General features: G+C 64.2%; 1 protein-coding gene across 1 annotated transcript; it reads left to right on the plus strand.

Moving 5' to 3' along the window:
• The first annotated feature begins 3,987 nt into the window (after positions 1-3,987).
• NACAD (NAC alpha domain containing) lies at positions 3,988-12,888 on the plus strand. Its single transcript, XM_044385366.3, has 8 exons — positions 3,988-4,140; positions 6,100-11,385; positions 11,512-11,627; positions 11,715-11,789; positions 12,128-12,274; positions 12,343-12,492; positions 12,582-12,704; positions 12,793-12,888. Exons 1-8 carry the CDS (start codon positions 4,074-4,076, stop codon positions 12,805-12,807), a joined length of 5,979 nt encoding a protein of 1,992 aa, XP_044241301.2. The 5' UTR covers positions 3,988-4,073; the 3' UTR covers positions 12,808-12,888.
• Positions 12,889-13,225: the final 337 nt, after the last annotated feature.

Raw genomic sequence — 13,225 nt, forward strand, 5'->3', positions numbered from 1 at the left:
TGCAGATTGGATGTCTCTCCTCAGCTCTATCGGCTTCAGCCTCGTGTATTTTGAGGCTCTAATAGTTGGTCTGCTTTCTCGGTTGTTAACCTAGCCACTCCTGTGTCTTCGTTTTGTTGTCGTTGTTGTTTTGCGTTTACTATTCATCTTGTTTATCTTCTTCTGTTACTTTCTCCCACGCACTTACGTCCTTGAATTTGCAGTGACTTTCTTGTAAACAGCATATAGTTCAGTCCACCTTTGTTGTCCACTCTGCCAGTCTTTGCCTCCTGATCTGTGAGTGTACATTTTAACGTATTTAATGTAATTTGTATATTTAGGCTATTTACGTTTATGTGTGTTAAGGCCAGAAGTCTGCCATTTTGTTATTTGTCTTCTGGTTTGCCTCTGTTTCTTGTTCTTTTGTTTCTCTCATCTTGCTTTCCTATGGACTCTTTGAACATTTTTTAGAACATTTTATGTGTTTATTTGAGAGAGAGAGAGCACGCATGCAGGAGCAGGGGAGAGAGGGAGAAGCAGACTCCCCACTGAGCAGGCTGACGCAAGAATCAATCCCGGGACCCTGAGATCATGACCTGAGCCAAAGGCAGATGCTTAATTGACCGAGTCACCCAGTCAAGAGAGAGAGAGCATGAGCAGGGGAGAGAGGCAGAGGCAGAGGGAGAAGCAGACTCCCCGCTGAGCAGGGAGCCCGTTGTGGGACTCGATCCCAGGACCCCAGGACCACGACCTGAGCCGAAGGCAGACACTTAACTGACTGAGTCACCCAGTCAAGAGAGAGAGAGAGAGAGAGAGAGAGCATGAGCAGGGGAGAGAGGCAGAGGCAGAGGGAGAAGCAGACTCCCCGCTGAGCAAGGAGCCCAATGAGGGACTCGATCCCAGGACCCCAGGACCACGACCTGAGCCGAAGGCAGACACCCAACTGACTGAGTCACCCAGGCGCCCCTTGTATGGTCTTCTTAGTGCTGCTTCTGGGTATGGAAACACACTCGCGTGCAGGTCCTCGCCGTCAGCTGCCAGCAGCGTGTGCACTTTGGGTTACGTGCGCACACTGCTTCTACGTCGGTCGCTTTGCCATCTCTGCTTTCAAGTGTCCTCTCAAGTGTCAGCTGGTGTTAACATTTGTTTCTATCATCACATGTGCCGCCGGGCACTCAGGAGAAGGAGTGTCCATCGTTATGCCCATCTCTCTGCCCTTTCCATGTGCTCCTTCTTCCCTCCCAATGCCCCAAGAGGCCGCCCTTATCATGTCCATCCTTGTGGAGAGACAAGCCACCCCTGACTTGTGGGGTGGTCTGCCGGGGCTGGAGCCTTCAGTGGCCCCTCACTCAGAGTGCAATTCTCCTTTGTTCTTGTGTGTGTGCACGGGCGCGCAGCTGAAGCAAGTGTCTCCCTTCCCGAATGTTGCTCGCTTTCAGCACTTGGAAAACATGGTGCCACTTCCTTCTGGCCACTGGCTCTGGACCAGAAGTGCCCTGCAGTTGTCCTCGGCCTTTCCTGTGGGTCTCGTGCTCATCTCTCTGGCTGCTTCCAGGATTTCGTCCTCAGTGCTCAGAAGTTACAGCTCAAGTGTCCAGACATGGATCTCCTTGGATGTATCGTACTTGAGATTTGCTCAGCTCCTCGAATCTGTAAATTTCTGTCTCTCGCCCAATTTGGGGAGTTTCAGCCGTCATTTCTTTGAATGCTCTTTTCAACTGCTTGCCCTGGCCGCTCATCTTCTGGGACTCTGGTTATGTGAACAGTGCAACTCACATTGTATCCCACAGGCTCCTGAGCCTCTGTTCAGTTGTTTGTTTCCCCAGTGTTGTTGTTGTTATTGTTGTTGTTGTTACTCAGTTGAGTACTTTCTGTGGACCCATCGCCAGCCTCACTGGGACATCCTCTGTCATCTCTGGCCACTGATGAGCTGCTCAGCAAGTGTTTCCTTTCAGGGATTCTGTATCATTCTGTGACTTTGGTTTGCTTCTGTGTTATAATGTCTGTTTCTTTGCTGACATTTTCCATTTGCTCCAAGATACACTGTTACCCCTTGTGGAACCGCTCTGATTAAGGCTGATTTAAAACCCTTGTCAGATAATTCCAGCATCTTCACCTCAGTTTGGGCATCAGTTGATTTCTTATTCTAGTTGTGACTTTCCTGGGTCTTGGATTCTTCCTTGAGTTTCCTGGTATGACAGGCAATTTTTTTTATTGTCTCCCGAACGGTCAGGCTATTATGTCCCATTTTGTATTTTAGCAGGTCGCCATCCTGTTTGGGCTCAGCATGAATGTCCTGGGCTACTCTAGTGGCCTGTGGTTTCAGTGAGAATGGAATGTGCAGAGGTCCCTGCTGGGCCATCGTGGGCCTCTGGACGGGGGCAGGATATCTGGCCCCTGGGAGGAGTACCTCCCGGGCTGAAAGCCTGTTGTGGGCTCCCCCTAGCCAGTGCCCCCACCCCCACCCTTGGGGCCTCTCGGTGGGGCAGGGGGGGGCAGTGAGCCGGGTGGGGAAGAAGTGGGCCTCTCCTTGATCTTCCTGCCAGTTCTAGCAGACCCCCCTAGAGTCGTCAGCGGGACTCCAGCCCCACAGGGGGATGAATACGGCCACCTGGTCCTCTTCCTAGTAGCAGGCTGGGGGTCAGGAAATGTGGTCCCAGACCCCCTTATGTTGGGCAGACTGCTCTCTTGTTCCTCCAGCCTGGGGACCCTCGCCATGTCACCTCACTCTTTTCATGTGTGAGTTCTGTTTTGGTTGTCTCTGATTTCCTGCATTTACTGGTAGTTGGGAAGAGCAAAGAGATGAGCCTAGGCCACCTCAGCCAGACTAGAAGCCCCTCAGGGCATCCTGAAGGGCTTTTGGTTTCTGGAAAGTGTGTGTAGGCCAGATGGTAGGGGGTCGGCAGAGCAGTGGGAGCTATGAAGGACTGCTACAGCAACAGGCGAACGGCCATGGGAGGAAGCAACTCAGAAGAGCCTGAGAGGTGAGGATGAAGGCGTGGGCTAAGGGGAGGACGAGGAAGGGTCCCCATCATGGGGATAGGTGGACGGATCTCCAGCATTTCCAGCGGCTGAGAGGGGTGCAGGATGCAGGGCTGAGGCTGGGCGTGGCGGGGCTGGTGCCTAGCACAGGCAGGGAGCCAGCTCCGCGGTGCGTCCGGGGCAGCGCCCTCAGGAGACAGGGCTGGGGAGACTCCCCCCCCCCCCACGACAATGACCGCTCTGATTCCCTGCCCCCGTCCCAGCTCTGGGGTGGCGACAATGGTCATCTGTCTCCCGGAGCCGGAGCCTGGCACTGGGCGGGTGCGAGCGCGGGAGGGTCCGGGCAGTAGCAAGGGCACGGCTCAGGCAGGCTCGGGAGGGCTTGCGGCCCTGGGGTGTGGCGGAGGCGGCCGCCGAGGCGGAAGGCGTGATTCTCCTCTTCCTCCCGCCCAGGTGTCCGGGAGCCGAGCTGCGGGGCGCGCGGGACCCGTGCGCGCAGTTTCCCCCGGGGCAGCCTTTCCCGCGGCGTTCCAGCCGTGCCGGCTCCGGTCTCCGGTTTCCATGGAGCCAGGAGGCGGTTGCCACGGAGACCAACGTGCGACGGCCAGCCAATCAGCGTGGAGCTGCGGCTCCACCTCACCTCCTGGATGGAGGCTAGGGGGGCGCAGGAGGCCGGGCCACAGGACGGCGCCGCCACGTACCCCAGGGCGCCGAGGCCCCCGCGCCCCGCGTGCCGGCGACCCTCCCCAACCCCGCCTCTTCCAGGCCCGGCTTAGGGGTGATGTTCCCTGGGGTCTGACCAGCTTCCGACTGGCCCCCGACCCCCCTCTCGTTCAGGGGTAATGCTGCGGGAAAGGCGGGGCTGTGCAGCGCGCAAGGAGGGCGCAGCCCGGGTCGGGGTAAGGAGGGAGGCCGCCCCCAGCCACGGCGCTCCGCAGTGCTTGGGGCGCACGCGCACGCTCACTCGGGGCGTCGGGCGGGCGGGGCGGTACTGACGTCATCCGATGACCCACCCACCCCTACCCCCTGGCCAAGGGGCGGTGGCCGCGCAGGCTCCGCCGGACGGACGCACGGACAGACCGGGTACCAAGGGAAGGGCGCACGGTCAGGCCATGCCTGGGGAGGCTGCCCGCGCCGAGCCGCTGCTGCCAGAGGCGGGCAGGCCCGGGCCCCGCACAGGTGAGGCCTCGGGCTGTGCCCCCTGCGTGTGTCTCGGCCGCCCTGTCCCTGCCTGTCCCCTCTCCGGTCCCTCTTCCTGCCTGTCCCCTCTGTCCTTCTCCCTTCTCCAATCACCCCCTACCCCGTGCCCTCTCCGGTCCTTTTGGTGCCCTGCCCTTTCGAGCACCTGAATCCTGACCGCCCCCCACAACACCCCGCCCCAGCCCCGAACGTCCCAGCTCAGGACTGCGGGGAAGGGCGGGCTCCTCCAGGAGCCAGAAACAACGCGAGGGCCTGTGAGCATCCCAGGGCTCCGTTGCTCCCGGCCCGCGTCCCGCCCTCTGGGCCGCCGCCGCCCCATTGTCTTAGAGGAGCTGCGGGCCCTGGCCCCGCGGCTCTGAACCAGAGGTGGGGGGTTCTCAGCTGCACCCTCACCACCGGGAGCACCCGCCCCTTAGATGCCTGAAGCCGCCTCAGGGCCCGTGACTGGTCTGGCCTGGGCAGGTGGAGTGAGACTGGAGCTGGAGCCTGGGGAAGCCGGGGGTGGGGTGGTGGTGGGGGCAGGCTGTGAAGGTGGGAGGTCGGAAGCCCTGGGGGAGCAGGGTCTGGGGGTAGTGGCCTGGGGTGCAGGCCCACATCCTTGGAGAGGCTAGGTCAGCAAGTGTCGGTGGAGGCTGAGGGCGTCTGCCTGGGTCTGGAAGGACCAGCCAGGGTTGCCCAGCAGGAGGTCAGCCATGAGTGACCCCTGGAGGGCCAAGGGCACCTTGCTGTGATAAATCACCTGGGAATGTCACCAGTGCTGGGTCCAGGGGCCTGGCCTCCCTCTGGGGTCCAGTAAAGCAGGTGGGGGCTAGGACTCTCCAGACCCAGGGTCTCAGGCTGCTTGATGACCTTGAATGTTTACAAAAACCTTTGATCTTTGGCTTCCCTTCCTCACCCTCCTTGGCCCAGCTCTGGTGGGCAAGGGTACCACAGGCTCGGAGCCAGGAGCCCAGTCTCCACCTGTCCCCACTCACCACACCCACCTCCAGTCGTTGGGTGTCTGTCACACGGCTGAGGACCTGAAGGGCCCCCTTCTCGGGATCCCCAGGCCACCTCAGAAACCCAGGAGTGCGGCCCAAGGGCCCCGGGCTCTGCCATTGCTACAGGCCGACGGACGGGCTGGGGAGGGCCCTGCCCCTTCGTAAAATCTCTAATCCTGTTAGATACTCGACTTTGCAGACAGACGGCTGAGGCCCGGAGGTACTTGTGGAGTGATCACGGGTGACAGAGCAGGAACCACCCCTGAGAACGTGGTCGGGGCCTAGGCAGCCCCCAGCACACTGCCCTGGGACCCGCTCGCATATTCCTGGCAGAGGGAGCCCTTCCAGCCCAGTGGGGCGGCTGCCACCGTGGAGAGGCCTGGCCGGCCCTACCATCCCACAGCCCGCAGAGCCCATCCCCCACAGCTGCCCTCTCCCACGGGACCCCACCCCCACCCCAGGCTCCAGCTCGGCCTCCGTGGGACGCGCAGCCTGAGAACGCACACACAGGGGCCCCGCTTCCCTCCTCCGTCCACCAGCTCTGGGAGCAGGATGGGGCAGAGCCGGATGGCACCCCCAGGGGCTGGCCTCAGCTGCGGGCAGCAAGGAGAGAGACGAGGCAGAGAGGCGAGACCCCCATGCACAGGAGGTGGGAGACCTAGAGCTTTCCAGGGCCAGCGGGGTGCAGATCCCCTGGCCCTGGGGGCCTCTGACGCAGGATGTCAGGAGAGGTCGCCTGCCGGGCCTAGCGCAGATTGAGGGCAGGGAGCCAGCCAGCCGGCGTCCGCAGACAGGTGCTAGTCCCAGCCTTGCCGAGCCTCAGACAGGAGGCACGCCCCCCACCCCCTGGCCCCAGGCTGTGTCCCCGGGGTCAGAACTGTCGGAAATTCTCCCCCAGAAGCAGCAGCTCCACCTCCCAGAGGGTGTCTGCCCTCCTCATGCCCCTCTCTTTCCACAGAGTCATCCTGTGATGTGGCCGCGGCCACCACCCCTAGAGGGGACCGGCTGGAGCACTGTGCCCTGACCCCCGGACCCAGCGCCCTGGCCCTGGAGTTTCTGCCCAGCAAGCCAGGCACCCGGCCCCCGCCAGAGGGAGCCAGCTGGGATGCAGGGCCGGGTGGCACCCCCTCGGCCTGGGTAGTCCCCGCAGAAGGCGGCCCCAGCCCGGGGCACCCCGAGGCCCAGCCTGCTGGGGGTCCTCCCCCAGCCACCCTGGAGCCCCGGATCGTGATGGGCGAGGAGACCCGCCGGGCGCCCCAGCCATCCAGGGCAGCCCTGCCAGAGCTCAGGGACCGGGAGGGTGGGCACTGCAGCCTGGACCCATCCCCCGAGTTGTGTTCTCAGGGTGACCCTCCTGTGCCTTGCCCTGCCCCAGACCCTGACTCCTACTTCACGCCACCCTCCACCCCCACCGAGACCGCCTCTGCCCTGCTCCTTGGCCCTGGGCCCCGCAGGGAGGCCCGGGAGGCCCCAGCCGAGCCAGGGGACTCCCCGCCTGCCTCGCCCTCGGGCTCCTACATCACGGCAGATGGGGACAGCTGGGCCTCGTCCCTGTCCTGTTCCCTGAGCCTGCTGGCCCCGGCCGAAGGGCTGGACGTCCCCTCAGGCTGGGGCTTCTCCCCACCGGGCTCTGTGGCCGACGAGCAGGAGCTGCCTCCCATGGGGCTCCCCGGCCCCCCGTCCCCAGAGTCCAGCATCTCGGCCGACAGCAGCTCTTCCTGGGGCCAGGAGGGCCACTTCTTCGAGCTGGACTTCCTGGCCAACGACCCCATGATCCCCGCCGCCCTCCTGCCCTTCCGAGGCAGCCTCATCGTCCAGGTGGAGGCCGTGGAGGTGACGCCGAGGGCCCCCGAGGACGAGGAGGAGCAGGAGGAGGACGTCCCTGTTCCTGGAGAGGACCCTGCCGGGGAGGGCGAGGACGACAGCACGTTTGCATCCTCCCTGCAGTCCCTGTCTGACCTCTCCATCACCGAGGGCATGGACGAGGCCTTCGCCTTCCGGGACGACACCTCGGCAGCCTCCTCTGACCCCGACTCGGCCTCCTACGCGGGGGCCGACGACGAGAGGCTGTACAGCGAGGAGCCCCACGCGCGGCCCGCCGCCCTGCTCCCGGACAGCCCTGGTGAGCCTGCTCCCGCGGTCTCCGAGGGAGGGGCCGGCCAAGCCACCGAAAGCCAGGAGCCGGGTACACAGGTCCCCGGGGCAGGCCATGCCTCAGGCCAGGCATCCACTGCTGCCACGGCCCCTTGCACCCCGCAGGATGCCCCAGGCCTCACCACGGTGACCCCCCAGGCCTGGGGGGAGGAGGTGGGTTCCATCGTGGGTCCGGCACCTGCTGCCGCGGGCACAGCTCAGCCCCTACGGGAGGATGACAGCACTGCCTTAGGCCCAGAGCCTTGGACAACCCCGGAAGAGGGAGCCCTCACTCAAAGCCCAGACTCTCTGCAGAACCTGGAGAAAGAAGCAGGCCAGGAGCCTGACTCTGTGGCCCCACCCCTGCCCCTACAGGACGCGGGCCTCCGCTCAGGCCAAGTGCCCGCCGCTGAGGTCAGCCCTGTGCCCCAGCCAGGAGAAGCGGACAGGACCTCACCCCAGGACCCTGACTCTGTGGCCACACCTCTGTCCCTGCAGGATGAAGGCCTCCCCTCAGGCCAGGGGACCCCCGCTGAGGCTAGGCTTCAGACCCTGCAGATAGATGCAGGCTGCGTGCCAGCAATCGAGCCTGTGGTCACTGCAGCCCAACAGGAAGGACGAGTGACCTTGGAACTGAGGCCAGCACCTGAGGAGAGGGACACGAGCTGCACTGGAGGCCCGGAGCCTCCAGCCTGGGACCAGGCCCAGCTGGATGGCCCAGAGCCAGCTGCAGACGCTGGGGCACCCTGGGCCTCATGGGGAAATGCAGGTGCCTTCAAGCCTGCCATGGAAGCCCCGGATTCCCCCAGGCCTGCCACGGAGGCCCCAGAGCCCCCTGAGCCTGCCACAGAGGCCCTGCAACACCCCAAGCCTGCCACAGAGGCTGTGGAATTCCCTGAACCTGACACAGAGGACACAAATTGCCCCAAGCCTGTCACGGAGGCCCCAGAACGCCCAGAGCCTGTCACAGAGGCTGTAGAATGCCTGGAGTCTGCCACAGAGGCCCTGGAATGCCCAGAGCCTGCCATGGAGGCCCCAGAACATTCCAAGCCTGCCACGGAAGCCCCAGAATGCCCAGAACCTGCCACGGAGGCTATAGAATGCCTGGAGTCTGCCATAGAGGCCCTGGAATACCCTGAGCCTGCCACTGAGGCCCTGGAATGCCCACAGCTTGCCACGGAGGCCTCGGAATGCCCAGAGCCTGCCACAGAGGCCCCAGAATACCCTGAGCCTACCACTGAGGCCCTGAAACATTCTGAGCCTGCCACAGAGGACCCAGAACACCCAGAGCCTGCCACGGAGGCCCCAGAACGCCCAGAGCTTGCCACAGAGGCCCCGGAATTTCCTGAGCCTGCCACTGAGGCCCTGGAACATTCTGAGCCTGCCATGGAGGACCTAGAACACCCAGAGCCTGTCACAGAAGCCCCGGAATGCCCAGAGCCTGCCACAGAGGCCCCGGAATGCCCAGAGCCTGCCACAGAGGCCCTGGAATTTCCTGAGCCTGCCACGGAGGCCCCAGAACACCCAGAGCCTGCCACAGAGGTCCCGGAACATTCTGAGCCTGCCACGGAGGCCCCAAAACTCCCACAGCCTGCCACAGAGGCCTCAGAATGCCCAGAGCTTGCCACAGAGGCTCCGGAACACCCAGAGCCTACCACAGAGGCCCCGGAACATTCTGAGCCTGCCATGGAGGCCCCGGAACTCCCAGAGCTTACCATGGAGTCCCCAGAACTCCCAGAGCCTGCCACGGAGGCCCCAGAATGCCCAGAGACTGTCTCGGAGGTCCCAGAATGCCCAGAGACTGTCTCGGAGGTCCCAGAATGCCCAGAGCCTGCCACAGAGGCCCCGGAATGCCCAGAGCCTGCCACTGAGGCCCCGGAATGCCCTGAGTCTGCCACTGAGGCCCTGGAACACTCTGAACACTCTGAGCCTGCCACGGAGGCCCCGGAATTCCCTGAGTCTGCCACTGAGGCCCTGGAACATTCTGAGCCTGCCACGGAGGACCCAGAATCCCCAGAGCCTACCATGGAGATCCCGGAATATTCTGAGCCTGCCACGGAGGACTCAGAATGCTCAGAGCCTACCACGGAGACCCTGGAATGCTCAGAGCCTGCCACAGAAGCCCCGGGACACCCTGAGCCTGCCACTGAGGCCCTGGAACATTCTGAGCCTGCCACACAGGCCCCAGAACGCCCAGAGCCTGCCACAGAGGCCCCGGAATGCCCAGAGCCTGCAACGGAAGCCCCAGAACACCCTGAGCTTGCCACTGAGGCCCTGGAACATTCTGAGCCTGCCACGGAGGCCCCAGAATGCCCAGAGCCTGCCACGGAGGGCCCAGAATGCCCAGAGCCTGCCACGGAGGGCCCAGAACGCCCAGAGCCTGCCACGGAGGCCCCAGAACGCCCAGGGCCTGCCACGGAAGCCCCGGAATGCCCTGAGCCTGCCACAGAGGCCCTGGAACGCCCAGAGCCTACCACTGAGGCTCTGGAACACTCTGAGCCTGCCACAGAGGTCCCAGAATGCCCAGAGCTTGCCACAGAGGACCTGGAATGCCCAGAGCTTGTCACAGAGGACCCGGAATGCCCAGAGCTTGTCACAGAGGACCCAGAACGCCCAGAGCATACCACGGAGGCCCCGGAATTCCCAGAGCCTGCCACGGAGGCCCCGGAACTCCCAGAGCTTACCATGGAGGCCCCGGAATGCCCAGAACTTGCCACGGAGGCCCCGGAACGCCCAGAACTTGCCACGGAGGTCCCGGAATGCCCAGAGCCTGCCACGGAGGTCCCGGAATGCCCAGAGCCTGTCTTGGAAGCCCCGGAATGCCCAGAGCCTGCCGCAGAAGCCCCAGAATGCCCAGAACTTGCCACAGAGGCCCCGGAATGCCCAGAGCCTGCCGCAGAGGTCCCGGAATGTCCAGAGCCTGCCGCAGAGGTCCCGGAACGCCCAGAGCCTGCCGCAGAGGTCCCGGAACGCCCAGAGCCTGCCACAGAGGTCCCGGAACGCCCAGAGCCTGCCACAGAGGTCCCGGAATGCCCAGAGCCTGTCTTGGAAGCCCCAGAATGCCCAGAGCCTGCCGCAGAGGCCCCAGAATGCCCAGAGTCTGTCTCGGAAGCCCCGGAATGCCCAGAGCCTGCCACAGGCCCTCCTAGGCCTGCCATGGAAGCCACAGACCCACGCAAGCCTGCCTCCATTGGAGAGGAAGTAGAGGAGGGCCTGTTGGCACCTGAGCTGGGAACCTGTCCCAGTGCCTGTGTGTGTGCTGGTGATGGAGCTGAGACCCACTCGCCCCAGAAGGAGGCCCCAGGGAGTGAGAATCAGGGGGCTGGAGGCCTCGAGTCAGCACCCCAGGGTGCCAGGAAGGCTCCTGGGGATAGTGGCCCAGAGGTACACCCTGCTGCTTGCCCCGAGGTTGGCCAGGCATGGCCCCAGAGCCCAGCAGAGGAGGGAAAAGCCAACCCCGAGCCCAGGTCTCCTGTTGCTGTGGCCTCAGAAGCTGGACTGGGCTCCTGCTCCGAGTTTCCACCGAAGTCTGTGCCCAGGCCTGGCAGGGGCTGCCCCAAAGAGCCTGCCCCCACCTCTCCAGCACCCTCTCGGCAGCCGGAGCCCATGCTGGGCCGGGGCAGTGGCGAGTGGGTGCAAATAGCACCCGGAAGCCCCAGCTCGTCCCCCCCACAAGCCCCCAAAAGCCCTGCCAGAGGCCTGCCCAGCGTGCCCCAAGACAGGCTTCTCAGCCCAGAGCCCTCCGTTCCTGGGGTCACCACAGAGGCAGCCCCATGCCCCATGGCACCCCTCACCTCCTGCCCTTGCCAGGGCCCCAGGGAAGACTCGGCAGAGGGCAAGGAGCCCCTGGGCTCTCTGGGCCTCCAGCCTCCACGGGCAGGAGCCCAACGGGCAGTGGCTGCCTTCTCAGGAACCACGAAACCTCCTGGGGCTGGGCACCGGGTCAGCCTCCCACCCCACTCCCCCCTCCTCAGCCCCAAGATGGCCCCCACAGGGGACACCCATGCCAAAGACCAGGCCTGGCGGATCTCACCCCCCTGCCAAGTGCCTCCCGGCCCTCGAGGGCTCCCGGCCGCCGAGCAGCAGGATGACCAGGACAGCCTGGAAGAAGGTGAGGGGGGCTGAGGCTGGGGTGCTGTCCTGAGCCAGGGACCAGAGGTGGAGGTGGGCGGGCCATGGGGCTGAGTTACAAGGCAGAAGCCGTCCTCACACACACACACCCCTATCCCATGCCCAGACTCGCCACCAAGGGCTCCGGGATCCGGCCAGCACTCGGACAGCCACGGGGAGTCGTCGGCAGAGCTGGAGGAACAGGACCTCTCGGGAGCGCAGACAGCACAGTGCCCAGCCCAGGTGCCCAGCCCGGGAGGGGGGAGGCTGCACCCCTGGGAGGGCTCCACCCCACCCTCCCCTCAGGTGTTCAAACCCTGTTCTCCCCAGGCCCCGGCAGGTGGCAGCAGCGAGGAGACCGTGGCCAAAGCCAAGCAGAGTCGCAGTGAGAAGAAGGCCCGAAAGGTGGGTGGGGGTCCCTCCAGGGGCCACTCCACGGGGGAGGGGCCCACTGCATAAGCGGACCCCTCACACCCAGTGGCTGATAAACGCCACCGGTGGGGCCATCAGGTCGTGAAACTGCTGGGGCCAGAGTGTCGATCAAGACTGCCCCCAGCTGGGGTCCGGCACCCCACTGTACCCCACGGGGGGGGGGGCAGGTGTTCCCAAGGTATCCCCCAGAGTTGGCAGCAGAATCCTCGTTCCCCCATCAGTCTCTCCCTCTGGGCTTGCCCGCTCCTCCCCACCCCAGCCTGGGACCCTGGGGCCGATGCCCAGGCCTGAGCCCCCACCCCGTGCCCCAGGCGATGTCCAAGCTGGGCCTGCGGCAAATCCAGGGGGTCACCAGGATCACCATCCAGAAGTCCAAGAACATCTTGTTCGTCATCGCCAAGCCCGATGTCTTCAAGAGCCCGGCCTCGGACACCTACGTGGTCTTCGGCGAGGCCAAGGTCTGGCCGGCCGTGGGAGGGGGCGGGGGCCCAGAGCGTGGGCTGGGCTGACCACTGTGCCCCTGCAGATCGAGGACCTGTCCCAGCAAGTGCACAGAGCTGCTGCCGAGAAGTTCAAAGTGCCCACGGAGCCTTCCGCCCTGGTCCCTGAGTCCGCGCCCGGGCCGCTGGTGAGGCCCGAGTGTGAGGAGGAAGAAGAGGAGGAGGAGGAGGAGGAGGTGAGGCACAGGGACGGTGGGGGGTGGTCCTCACGGCTTTTCCTGGAGGTGGGGGCAGCCCCAGAACCTGCCTGCTTGCCCCTCTCTAGGTGGATGAGGCGGGGCTGGAGCTCCGTGACATCGAGCTGGTGATGGCACAGGCCAACGTGTCGAGGGCCAGGGCCGTACGAGCCCTGAGGGACAACCAGAGCGACATCGTCAACGCCATTATGGTGAGTGGCTGGCTCCTTCTCGGCCCCCCTGCTGCGGGCCCTACTGGGCCCCTCCCCAGCCTGCCCTCTCTTTCTGCATTTCCTGCAGGAGCTCACCATGTAGCCGCTGACTGCCACCTGACCGCACGGCTCCGTCCCTGCCCCCCGGCTCTGCTGCTCAATAAAGGGGTGTCTCCTCATGGTCTCTGCTCTCGCTCCTACCTGCCTGGGCGCCTGCTCCGGCCACATGGGATTTGTGAAGGGGTGGAGACACTTCCTGGGTCTGTGCAGAGCCCACGGAGGACAGGGTCCTCCCTTCCACATCCCCAAGGGTGGGGATCTGTCCCCCGTGTTCTCAAAGGGCGGCGGTCCTACCTGCTCATGTTCCAGAGGTGGTGGCCTGCCCCTGGCCCTAGAGGGTGGATGTTCTCTCCCTGGGTCCCCGAGGATGGGGTCTGTCCCATGTCCCCAGAGAGTGGGAGTCCTCTCCCCACCATGTCCCCAGAGGGCAGGGCTCTGTCCCCATGTGTCCCCAGAGGGTG

Source organism: Ursus arctos, unplaced genomic scaffold (assembly GCF_023065955.2).
Source record: "Ursus arctos isolate Adak ecotype North America unplaced genomic scaffold, UrsArc2.0 scaffold_3, whole genome shotgun sequence".
In the NCBI taxonomy this organism is placed as follows: domain Eukaryota; kingdom Metazoa; phylum Chordata; class Mammalia; order Carnivora; family Ursidae; genus Ursus; species Ursus arctos.